Source organism: Myxocyprinus asiaticus, chromosome 18, assembly GCF_019703515.2.
Source record: "Myxocyprinus asiaticus isolate MX2 ecotype Aquarium Trade chromosome 18, UBuf_Myxa_2, whole genome shotgun sequence".
Taxonomy (NCBI): domain Eukaryota; kingdom Metazoa; phylum Chordata; class Actinopteri; order Cypriniformes; family Catostomidae; genus Myxocyprinus; species Myxocyprinus asiaticus.
In genome coordinates, this window is record NC_059361.1 from 31,073,327 (window position 1) to 31,086,743 (window position 13,417).

At 36.6% G+C, this 13,417-nt stretch overlaps 1 protein-coding gene across 1 annotated transcript in view; it reads right to left on the minus strand.

Annotated features, from left to right (window-relative positions):
* Positions 1-13,417, minus strand: part of LOC127455892 (cadherin-13-like) — a 570,343-nt gene that overhangs the window by 350,241 nt on the left and 206,685 nt on the right. The window contains exon 4 of the mRNA XM_051724064.1: positions 4,255-4,368. Within this exon, the coding sequence (XP_051580024.1) occupies positions 4,255-4,368 (114 nt within the window). The remainder of the gene's footprint in view (positions 1-4,254; positions 4,369-13,417) is intronic.

A 13,417-nucleotide genomic window follows, 5' to 3' on the forward strand; every position in this document is an offset into this window, starting at 1 on the left:
TGCAAATTTGAAGAGAAACAGAAAGGCACCCGAACATGTTTGCTGCATTTCCCAGAGAGCTTCCATCATCCTAGTTGGCAATTCTCATTGTACTCTAGCCTTTCCCGGTAAAGAGAAAAAAAAAATATGAAAAATGAATGGGTGCCTCATGGTAGGTAAACAGTGCAAGGAAACAAGATTTATCCATGTGGAAAATCAATTTTGCCTGGTGTCTAATATAAAGCAGCACTATCAAATTAAATGGGTCACAGTAGCCTGTCTCCTAGTGTGGTCTCACTATAGTAAAACTGGTGTAAGAGTGGTACATAAAAAGAGGCTCGTGGAAGGTCAGCCTCATAAGACTCTCAATAGATATCTCATGCAGCAACTTGCTGAAGTATAGTAATCTATGTGCAATATAGAGGGGTTATCCAGTCAGTGTGGGAAATTGCAGTATAATTCAGCCTTTGCATTGAATGCTAGAATACACAGCAAAATAAATGACACACACTGTGGTTTATTCACTGTACCACAGTAAAATAGCATTTATTTTGCTAAGGACAAACTCCAACCCACGCAGAGACAGCTACAAAGAAAAAATAAATAAATAGAGAATGAGGCACTGAAGAGATTTGATTGAACCTCTCAATTCCTGCTGTACACACACACATCTCCAAAACAAATACTTTTCCATCTACATTCATTTTCTATTTTCTTTAATCTCTGTCCTTGAATGGCAAAAAAAAAAAAAAAAAAAAAAAAACATTCTCCAACTACTCTATTAAATGTCAGACTAATGGCAGCACCTGAAGCCCAAAAAGAGAGATTTCTCTAGGCTAGTCCCTAGATCCTAGCCTGCCATTCATACCACAGGTTGGTATGGATATGATTAAAAAAAGGGGGCAAAAGTCCAGTATGTCCACACTGCAATTAAGCATAATGGTTTATGCCTATTTTTATTTTTTTTATATTTTTTTCTCTCTGTTTGAAAAGATAATGAGCCAAGCAAAGACACTAAAAAACCCAAACCGAAACAAAAACTCACACACGTTCACTCTGAAAAAGCAGACTGGATGTACTCAAGTCAAAAATACTAATATAATATAAATACCATACAATAGTTGGCATTCTTTTAAGAAAACTCAGAAATCTTTCAAAGGAAATGACAGTATCTGAAGGGTTCCAAGCAAATGTTTTTTTTTTTTTTTTTTTTTTTTTGTGGAATACCATACATAAAATGTCCCACTACATGACATATTGCTGAAATAGGTGTCCTGTTCGAGTTTGCTGACAATGGGATGGTGGGCATGTCTTTGGAGGGCAGGGTTTTGGAGAGAGGCCTTGTTGTTGAAGGGATGAGTGTGGTCTGAGTGAAAATTGGCTGGGTTTTCTGAAGCACTAAGTAGAATGTTATTAGCACGTATAGTTGAAATCAAAAGTTTACATACACTTAAGTTGAAGTCATTAAAAATACATTTTTAACAAGGCAAGTCATTTTTAATACATTTGGCAAGTCATTTAGGACATCTACTTTGTGCATGACAAGTAATGGAAACAGGTAGACAAGTATCTATATCCACAGTAAAACGAGTCATATATCGACATAACCTGAAAGGCTGCTCAGCAAAGAAGAAGCCACTGCTCCAAAACTACCATAAAAAAGACAGACTACAGTTCGCAGGTGCACATAGGAACAAAGATCTTACTTTTTGAAAAAATGTCCTCTGGTCTGATGAAACAAAAATGTAACTGTTTGGCCATAATGACCATCGTTGTGTTTGGAGGAAAAATGGTAAGGCTTGCAAGCCGAAGAACACCATCCCAACCATGAAGCATGGGGGTGGCAGCATCATGTTGTAGGGGTGCTTTGCTGCAGGAGGGACTGGTGAACTTCACAAAATAAATGGCATCATGAGGAAGGAAAATGATGTGGATATATTGAAGCAACATCTCAAGACATCAGCCAGGAAGTTAAAGCTCGGTCGCAAATGGGTCTTCCAAATGGACAATGACCCCAAGCATACCTCCAAAGTTGTGGCAAAATGGCTTAAGGACAACAAAGTCAAGGTATTGGAGTCGCCATCACAAAGCCCTGACCTCAATCCGATATAAAATGTGTGGGCAGAACTGAAAAAGCATGTGCGAGCAAGGAGGCCTCAAACCTGACTCAGTTACACCAGTTTGGTCTGGAGGAATGGGCCACAATTCCAGAAACTTATTGTGAGAAGCTTGTGGAAGGCTACCCAAAATGTTTGACCCAAGTTAAACAATTAAAGTCAATGATACCAAATACTAACAAAGTATATGTAAACTTCTGACCCACTGGGAATGTGATGAAAGAAATAAAAGCTGAAATAAATAATTCTCTCCATTATTATTCTGACATTTCCCATTCTTACAATAAAGTAGTAATCCTAACTGACCTAAGCCAGGGAATTTTTTTCTACAATTAAATGTCAGGAATTGTGAAAAACTGAGTTTAAATGTATTTGGCTAAGGTGTATGTACACTTCTGACTTCAACTGTAAGTAGTACTTAATCTCTAAGGCATGTTTCCCAAAAGCATCATTATCTAAGTAGTTCGTAAAAACTTTAGTAAATTAACGAGAGCTTTGAACCTATCTTAAGTCCATTAAGTGCAACTTCAATCTTTCACAGTTTATCAAAGACAATGGGACATTTCATAAATTGTATTAATCTACTATATTTTGATTATTGGAAAGCCATTGTAAACTATTTCAGAGGATAAAAAAGTGTTGAGAAAATTGCTATGAAATCAATACAGGCATATTGATAGGTCTAAATTTACAAGACACATAATACAGAACAGCATTACATTAATGTGACCATGCAGCATAAAACTTAAATAAATATGCCTAAATAAATAATTAAATTATGGTTAACAAAGGAGATTAGAGTGAGAGTGTGCAATGAGAGATTCCCTATCTCTCTTCCTAGTCCTTTTCTTCCTCCAATGGCTGGTTCAGAGCAACTCGCCTATAGTCTTTTGACAAGGCAGTAACAAATTACATGCTGCATAATGGCAGTAAAGCAACAAGTTCACAGTGCCTTGAAATCTAACCAGATGATCTATTAATATTTAGATAGGTCTATGAGTAGTTCCATACTGATTCCCATCATCTTAATCCTGTTCTGTGTGCATTTGTTCAGTTTCCAGCCAAAGTAACAAAACTTTGATTCACCCCTTATGATTCACATCATATGCATTCAAGTTACATGCATTTATTGTGTCACTTTCATTAAACTCTATAATTGTGCATCAATACATCTGAAACTCCTTCTTACTATCCATTATTTCTTTAATTAAATTCTGTAATCGTTCATACGTTTTGGTGCCTCGACAGGGTTACAAACAACTTTCATGTTTGTCAGTATTTCCACATTATTTTCATAAAACAAACAAACTCATAAAACAAACAAACAAACATGAGTTAACTCCTGATATTGACCAAAGTTTCAGCACCTTTGGAATGGACAGCTCCCGTAATGAAGAACTTAAGTTGTACTTTATAATGAGCGATCTATGTGCTATTTTGGGAATCAGGCATTACTCCATCGTAAAATAGCGAGCAACGTTATTTAAGATGATCATAAAAGCTTAAGTTGCAACGCTATCGGGAAACCCAGCCATTAGCAAAATTGCTAAAATGAATTACAGCACCTTTAATAATAAAATACATTTTATAAAAGAAGATGAATGGAGATGAAGATTTTATGTTAATAGATTTTCGATTCCTCAAAAGGCATCTGAGAAGAGACTTTTCAAACATCTTTATCAAGTTAATTGACCCTATTCAATGATATGACTTTGGCCTTCACTGCCTGCAGGGGAATAAAAAGGAACTGCCTTGTTTAAAAAAAGAATGGTCAGTTTTTACTGTATTGAAGTGTAGAAGCATCCTCTAATTACTGTCCCTGAAGAATGGTAATAACCCTCAGTAACACTGCAATGTAAATCAGACAAAATAATTCTCAAGAACATTTTGATTACTGTAGATAAGGGCAGAAAGGATCTGTATTCTCAGCTTTTGAAATTTAATTTCACTTTATTTCAGCACTAATTTCTCTGTCAATTTTAGAAACCAGAGGATGAATGGGTTATCCAAAACATCAGGTAGCACTGTCACACTGACAGCGTCCACACTGTGCCACTATTGCTGACCAAGACCAGGGTTGGCAAGGTTTTCTGTACATTAGTACTGTTGCAGTCTGTGTGCAGTTAATGTCACACATATTACAAAAGGAAGGTCTTACCTTTCCAATAGACCTGGGGAAAGGGGCTCGCTGGTTCTCTGGGACAAACATGGGAGGCACCAGCAAGGATCTTTTGGACCTGTATGGCATCATGTCTGATAGACCCAGGATCTCCTACAACATAGCACAGACATGACAAGAAACGAAAAGGAGACCGTAAGACTGGGGTTTTCAAGTGGTTTTGCTTTATCCAGATTTTACATTGGACATCGAGTGGTGACCCAACACCAATACAATAACCATAATACCATAGAAAAAAGCCCAACAATATGCAAATGAACCTGAGAGAGAGAGAGACATTACACAGAAAAGCAGATAAAGACGTACAAAATATGCAGTCTGCAAATGTATTTGATTTTCTGCGGACACACGTTTGTATGTGGCTACAGAAGTTTATTAGCATCTCAATTAAATAACATGGCTAATCAGCCTCTCTCATGTTACCCACTCTGATCTATTCGTTCTTCTATTCTCTTTCTTTCTTCTTTTTCAACACTGGTGCAATTAGAGCCCCTTAGGGCAAGTAGATGGTAGCACAAATTATATTTGTCACTCAGCATTGACAGCAGGGTGAAACCAAATATATTAGCATGGTGGCAGCAACACATCCGAGATCCCTGTGGACCTGGGCAGCCATAAGGCATGAACACATGGCCCTAGAATGCCTTTCGGTGACCTGCTGTAAAACACTTTATGCAACACGTAGCAGGGTAGATCTTTAATATTTCACAAGCACAGTGACATTTCAAAATGTTGGTATCACAAAAATAAAGTATTTGTGCTGATTGCAGCCAAAGACCCTTTAGTGCACTCAATAATTTATACTCAGTAATCGAATCTTATTATATATATATATATATATATATATATATATATATATATATATATATATATATATATATATATACTGTATATATATATATATATATATGCTCACAATGATGTACACTGACAAGAGATGAAGATACAAGTCGTAGTCTTTTTTATTTTTTTTTACATATGTTGCAGGGTGCACATTTATGAGTGCCCCTAAGTTTAGGTCATATGACAAGCCAAATATTACTCATTTTATCTCAAAAATCTCTTGTAACTGGATGCGAATTGCACTTTTTTACAGTGAAATCAGTAACTGGGAACTTCCGTTTTGTGTGATACTTAATTTGCCCCTGAGTGTTATCGCAACATAAACACGAATGTTACACGACTGCATCGTTTCTTTATAATGCCTCTATTGCAGTATAGTATAAAATTAGTGGACAATGCAGAAATAAAACAAAAAATACATTAGTAAATCACATTAGAACCTAAATGGCCCATCTTAATCTGCCTGCTGAGAGGATTCCATTTGTGAAATGGATACAACATACTGGCATCTCTGGGGACAGCATTCGTTTGTAATGTGAGGAAGATTTGTCTTGAGCACTTTTGAGTCTGACATACAAAATTGATGGGTGAAGTTTGCATGCTTAGGACATTTTAAAGGTGAAGTGTGTAATGTCTGCACCAATAACAGAACCATTTGATGACCACCAAACCAAACCAGAACCATTTGATGACCACTGATTTTTGTTTTGTTTTGTTTTGCTATGTTTTACATTCCCCCTGTCTGCCATTGGTTGGGCAACAAGATAGTGGCACCCCAAACTCAAACCAATGGTTGTGCCAATGTTGCTTTAGGCTTGGTCGGGATGCTCAAACAAAAAGAGCCAAGTTTTGATAGCGACGAAAAGCCACAGTGTTTGCACTTTTATGTGGAATCAACCTACAAATAGCTGAGTTACTTGGTCTCTGCATATTAAGCTGGTATAAGAGAAAGTATCTGCACCTTTAAAAAGTTACACACATCATCTTTAAAATCTTTAAAATCCTTGAAGATCAGTATTAATAGTATTTCATTTTTTTCAATCTGTTCTTGACAAGAATTATTATTAGCTCCTGTTGTATTGATGTCATTAGAACACATGGAGTGCTGTTTCCCTCCAAAAAATTCCTTAACTGGGGGAATTATTATCGACATTCTGCTGTCATGAGTAATGTTAACTTCACGAAGATGAGTTTATCATGACAGCAACTCTGGTACTAATAATCATAATATGGTTTATTGTAAACAAAGAAGAAAGGGGAACATTTTAATGTTGATAGAGTATCTCTATTTACTCAGAGAGTGTTATGACAGAGTATTTTAAGTGGTTTCCGCTGTTATGAGGAAAACATCCTGCAGGACGAGCCAGCGTGTCCGTCGACCCCATAGGGTTAAGGTCAATATTAGGTCAAAAATGGCAAAAAACAAACAGCTTTCTCTAAAAACTTGTCAGTCAATTATTGTTTTGAGGAATGAAGGCTATATAATGCTTGAAATTGCCAAAAAACTGAAGATTTCATAGAAAGGTATACACTACAGTCTTCAAAGACAAAGGACAACTGGCTCTAACAAGGACAAAAAGAGATGTGGAAGGCCAGATGTACATTTAAACAAGAGGATAAGTACATCAGAGTCTCTAGTTTGAGAAATAGACGCCTCACATGTCCTCAGCTGAAAGCTTCATTGAATTCTACTTGCTCGACACCAGTTTCATTTACAACAGTAAAGAGAAGACACAGTGGTGCAGGCCTTATGGGAAGAATTGCAAAGAAAAAGCCACTTTTGAAACAGAAAAACAAAAAGAAAAAGTTAGAGTGGGCAAAGAAACACAGACACTGGACAACAGATAATTGGAAAAGAGTGTTATGGATCTTAAACCCATTGAGCTTTTGTGGGATCAGCTAGACTGTAAGGTGCGTGAGAAGTGCCCGACAAGATAGCCATATCTATGGCAAGTGCTACAGGAAGTGTGGGGTGAAATGTCACCTGAGTATCTGGACAAACTGACAGCTAGAATGCCAAGGACCTGCAAAGCTGTCATTGCTGCACGTGGAGGATTTTTTGATGAGAACTCTTTGAAGTAGTTTAAGAAGTTCTGAATTTTTTTTTCAAATTGTAATAGTAATTTTTCACGTTATTAATGTTGTCGAATGCCACTTTGGTGAAGAAAAGTACCAATTTATTTCCATAAGAGCTAAATCTGTACATTATTCCAAACTTTTGGCCACTAGTGTATTTGTCACAGGCCTGAAAAAAATCTGTATACATATCGCTCAGTCCTAAAGAGAATTTCACAGAAATAGCGGCTGTGAAAACAGCAGCTACAGCGACTATATAATTTGTCAATGCTACAAAAAAAGCACTGAATAGTGACTCTTATTCTCATTCTCTTATTTTAAATGCTTCTTTTTTCATCTCCCCTGGCAGTGACTGCTTTTCTCTTTCTCCCTTTGGTCCTTCTATGTTCTGCCCATGTCTCCCTTACTCCATCCCAGCAGCATGCTAAACAAGTACAGAGAGAGAGGAAGCAATGATAAGCGGTAGAGTGGTACGGATGGAATGAAGTCATTTGTTTACAGCGCTACAAAACAGGTTATGCAGCGCATCGTCATAAACTAACCATCTCCAATTCTCGCACTTATTGGTGAACTCTGGTTTGGCTGGGCAGTTAGACAGTACTGGTACAGTAGATACCGTAACTGTACCATTACGTGCAGTTAAGCCTGCTTCTCCATTGGTGACTAATTAAAACTAGCCATGTATTCTTATGAAACACGCCAATCAGCATTGCCGCACCAGAGTGATAAGTCACATGGAATTTATGGCTCGGATGATTGGCTCAAAAACTGAGCCAGAACTGAGTGCCCAAGAGCAAAGATTTCCAGGGGTATATGCACCAGTCGTGGAAGTGCAATTAGGATGAATGGGAATGCTAACAGATAGCTCTCTCCAGGTATTATCGACCTCTTAAGGAAAACACAGACAACGAAAGAAAAGGAAAAAAGGAACCAAACGGTGCATTCAGCCACAATGATCTGCTTACAGTTTCTTAATGTACAACACTGCAGAGGTATCAAGTATATCTCAAATGTCATGCTTCTTAAAGCTGCTTACTTCAGCAATAAAAACTACATTTCCATGTTTAACATGCAAGGTTATTATTCTCTGAATTGACCTTCAGAGATTTCGTTAAAAGGGTTAAGTCACAGAAGAATATATATATATATATATATTTTCACAATTGAATCACCCTATGTTGTTCCACACTCTTATGACTTTCTTTCTTCTGTGGAATTCAAGAATAGTATGTTGATGCTGCTTTTCTTTTCTTTTTTAACAAAAGTGAATGGTGACTGAGACTGTCATTTCCTATTCTGCCAAACATCTCTTTTAGTTTTCCAAAGAAAAAAAAGTCAAAGGGGTTTGGAATAAAATGGTGACAGTAATGCTGTAAATAATGAGAGAATTTTCATTTTGGGGTAAACTGTCCCTTTAAAGTCACTGTGTTCTTTAGCTTGTATACTGACAACTAATGTACCACGACAGTTTCCTATCAGTCCCTTGGTGAGGTTCACCTTTACTTTTAGTACATTTCCACATCTACGGGAAAGTATACAATATATCCTCCCATCATAAGAGGAGTTTATGTTATTCTCATCCTCTACATAAGAATCATAAGCAGGATTGGGAGGGTTACTTTTAAAATATATTCCACTACAGATTACAGAATACATGCTGTAAAATGTAATTTGTAACATATTCCATTAGATTACTCAAGGTCAGTAACGTATTCTAAATACTTTGGATTACTTCTTCAGCACTGGTAGATTTTTTCACTTGTTTTGACTATAAAAACTCTGCCAGTACAGTAAGACAAAATACACATGTTAAAAATACATTCTCTGAAAAACCTAAATATCTTATGCAGTGTTGTTTCTAAAACAAGATCGATCAAATTGATACAAAAATGGTTATCAAGAATATGATTTTTGCCCTAATATGAAAGGTCTTACTAGAAAAAAGAAATTATGACCAACGTGAATTTTCTTGATAAAAAAATATGATCGTGCCTGGTAACATGTGCATGTAAATTGGCTAGAAATAGCATTTTATCTTAGCGTAAAGCTGACAATTTACACAAGGTTTATTTCTATTTCTTCTGCTCCAAACTTACTCCTCTGTCTGCTCGTATGAATGTAACACATCATAAGAAAGTGTTTCACCGCTGTTCAAATGCACTTTGGATCGCATCATTTATATGGATAAATGTTTTCCATCTGAAAGGACTAAATATTAAATGAAACAAATGACAATAAAATGAAAAGTAATCTCTTCAGTAATCAAAATACATTTTGAATGTAACTGTATTCTAATTACCAATGATTTAAATTGTAACTGTAGTGGAATACAGTTACTTATTTTTTGTATTTTAAATATATAATCCCATTACATGTATTTTGTTATTCCCCAACCCTGATCATAAGTGATAGAGTGACAGTTATTACGGTGAAGGAAACAGCTCCATCACGCATCAACAATGGAGAGAATGAGAGAGAGAGTAATGTAACTTAAAAAAAACCCTCTATGTTCGAAAAAATAAAGGTCTGTGTTGAGGTTATTGATGAACTCCTTCGCTACTCTTCCGCTGCTGCATTCTCAAGGACAGAGAGGCGCATAGTGATGCCCTGACATCACAGATCAAGGACTTTGTCTAGTTACGACTTCCCTCTGCCAGTGATGAACATGGCTGGCTTGAGCGCGCTGACATCCTGAAAGGAAGATAGTCATGAATCTTTAATGTATCCTGTTCATAAATTACAGAAGTACAACCATCCCTGCTTTGGCTTTCTCTGCTCCGTGAGAGAGTTTGAGCTCTCATTAATAACTGATACAGGCAGCTTAAAGATTAGTGGCATACGGATCCCAGCTATGGAGTACATTATGACTGCACTGCTTGACTGCATTGAGGATTACAGGTTTTGGAATTCTTGTGACCATTTAGCAAATAAATACTGAGCTTTAGGCAGTTTAGGCAGAAAAGTGTGTATCCTTGTCCTAAATATAAAAAATAAAAAATAAAAAAAATACTAGTTGGTTGGTTGTCTAAACAACTATTTTAATCAATAAATTTGGTCTTAAGCAAGCCCTGTATGAATAGGATGGTTTCGGGTTTGCCTCACTCTGATTAGATGTGTATCTCTGGGGGCATTTACATAAGAAACGTTTCTGAAAAAAAAAAAAAAAAAAAAAAGATTTTTGCAGGTTGTTTGGTTTACTTAATTAAAATTAACTTAAGCTACACAGTTCTGGAACATTTTGTCACAACTTGATTTCAGTAGCCTAGTTTCCATCCACTTTTCGCGCTATTTTGATAACGACAAAGTGAAAATGTGTTAAAAAAATGTCCATTCAAATGGCCTTTTATCGATAAAAATGGTGTGTGTGATGACGTCATGCCTAAAAAAAAAAGTACTTTGTTAGTTTTTATTAGTTTTAGGGGTTACAACTGTGGTGAAGATTGGCACTTGTGATTGGGTTGAGGATGGACTTTCAATTTCAAGTGATAACTGATTCGAGTAAACTAAATTTTGTTTGACCTATTAAAGTTGAGTAAAAACTACTATAGTACATTGATTTGACCTAACCCAACTAAATTATGTTGACTGAATGAAAGTGACTTAATCTGAATGAAAGAAATTAAATTCCTTGTAAAAACGTTCTCAAATTCAACTTATTAAGGGTTATTTTTTTTTACGTGCATTCAAAAACATCTAGACAGAGTGCAATGGAATGGTACAGAACACATGGGTCTCTAGGCTTGTTTTTAAGGCCATGGCCACACTAATACGTTTTCTCATCCACACAAGAACTCATCCACACAAGAATACCTCTCATCCACACAAGAATGTCGTTTTCCTCCACTGAAAACAGAGCGTTTTGAAAATGCTCACCATTACTTCACATAATATTGATGTTAGGAAACTGAAAACGGATTAGTGCAGATGTGGCCTAAAATTTGATTATTTTCAACTTGACACGCCATCTTGAAAACGTGCGAGACATGACACAATGGCCAAAAATGTCCATTTGAATATGTATGGCTGTTGTGGTGGTGCTTTAAAGGGAAAGAATTTGAAGATACAACTTTTCCGACAAGGTTTTACTGTGTAAACTGTCTAACAGATAAAGCATAGCATGCTAATTAAAGGAAATATAAAAATGACAAAATTATATAAGAAAAAAATCTGTATAAACTAGTCAGTCTGTTAATTGTCAAACAACCAGTAGTCGACCGTTGTAATCTGGGGTTACGCATTTTGACCAAGAGCACAATGGCAATAGCTTATGGCTTGACTCTTGTAGGGATCACACCTGCAACCTTTCTGGTTATCAGTCCTGAGTCTTGACTAACACACCACTTGCCTAATGAAAATATTGGTCAAATTGCAAGCTAGCAGCTTCAACATGAATGCTGTTTGTCACAATCGATCCTTAATGGAGCTGCAGTTTTTGTTCTTGTAAAAACAATCGTTAGAAATGTGGTCAACTATGTGTCCCGGTTACAACTTGGTTCCCCTCTAACACCAAAAATCTGTCCAATGTTGTTATCAGACTAGATTGTAGTGAAAAGCTGAGCTCGTTTTTTTTAGTCATGAAAACGTATCATTAATTAAGACCCGAGTAGGCAGAGGCACCGTGTCCTTGTCGATTCTGCCATCCTGCTGCTGACTGCTATATTGAGATGCATCATTACTTATTTCTAAATTCTCATTGATCCAGACAGAAAGACAAGTTAGAGTGCCAGACAGTCAGGTTTTGCATTGCTGATTCTCTGCCTGTAGTGATTCAACTCAAAAGTCTCTGATCTTGTATAACACTGTACTGTCTTTGAAACTAGCTAGAGACAGCAAAACTGAGCTAAAAAAACTTAGTTGGTTACTAGCATACAGTATGTTTTATTTTTTATTTTTTTTATTATTTTTATTTGAAGATGCAGGTCCTACGCACTAGAAACCGGCATGCTAGCTTGCAGGTCACTTAATCAGCTTACCAGCAAAATCTTTATCAGAAAGACCATGCTGGTAGGCCACCTTAACTTTCCATAACTTACACCAGCCTGGGCTAGTATGTAAATTCATACAGGTCTAAGTTGTTCTTTTCAGCAGTTGTCTATATAAGAGTAAAGTTACAACCCTTCTGGAAAAACTAAACAAAAATATTTTTAGCTGATTAGCTGGTCTTTGTGTGGTCTAGCTGGTCTCCAAGTCTGACCAGCTGACAAGTGTCCAAAACCCCTCTGAAACCAGCAAACAGACCAGCTAGACCAGGCTGAGAGTCAGTGCTCAGGACTTGCATTAGTATTATCATAGACAAACTAAACTCACTAAATAAATACAATAAGCAATTTACTGTATAGAGTTGCATTCAAAGTATCTCTCGCTATGACATAACAATGCTACATTACTATAAAAGGCCAAGGATAAAGACTCAGGAAAGGCCAATAAACAATCATGGCAATACACAATGCATACTTGTAACCTTGTGGCCAGATCATACCAACATACTTCTCTTTAGAAACAGTAAATAAATGAAAAATGACTGCGATCATCCACTTTTTCCTGCAGGATGAAAGAATTAAATGTCAAAACCTTACAAATTCACAGCATTTCTTCTTATTATTATTATTTATTACATTTGACGGTTTCAAAAGAAAAGGCCTTCACATTCCACAAAACAAAAAGCCAAAGAGAAAAACCAATCATGAAATTAATTCATATATCGATCTTCTATAAAACACTGAATTATAGCTTGAATTCTCATTTTTCCCATAATGCCTTCTATTCACCCTTGCCGTTCTTTTATGGCAGCTAGAATTACATCACTCTGGGGAAGATAAAAGCCTTTTCCATTTCCACTCACGCTTATCAATAATCAAAATCCAATAAAATGGGCATCAAGTCAAATATTGCATCAATAAGCAACGTTTCCCTTTGGGATTCGGTAGGTGATGCTGAGTTTTCTGCCAGAAACTACCTGTGCAAGTTGGGGTCAGATTTATTTTAAAGGCTTAGACTACCTGATTACAAGATGTATGATCCATAGTGACCCTGCTTCCTCTCAGCTATGCCTCTTCACATGCTGCTGTTCCCCCTGAGCTCTCTCATATCACTTCACTCAGGCTATATATCTCATCTGGGAGTATAATTAGCAGTTTATCTCAAAAAGGCAAGAGTTAGATGCTTTTCTTTCACTATAACATGAATGGAACTATAACCAGAACAGTACAAAATAGCGGCACCA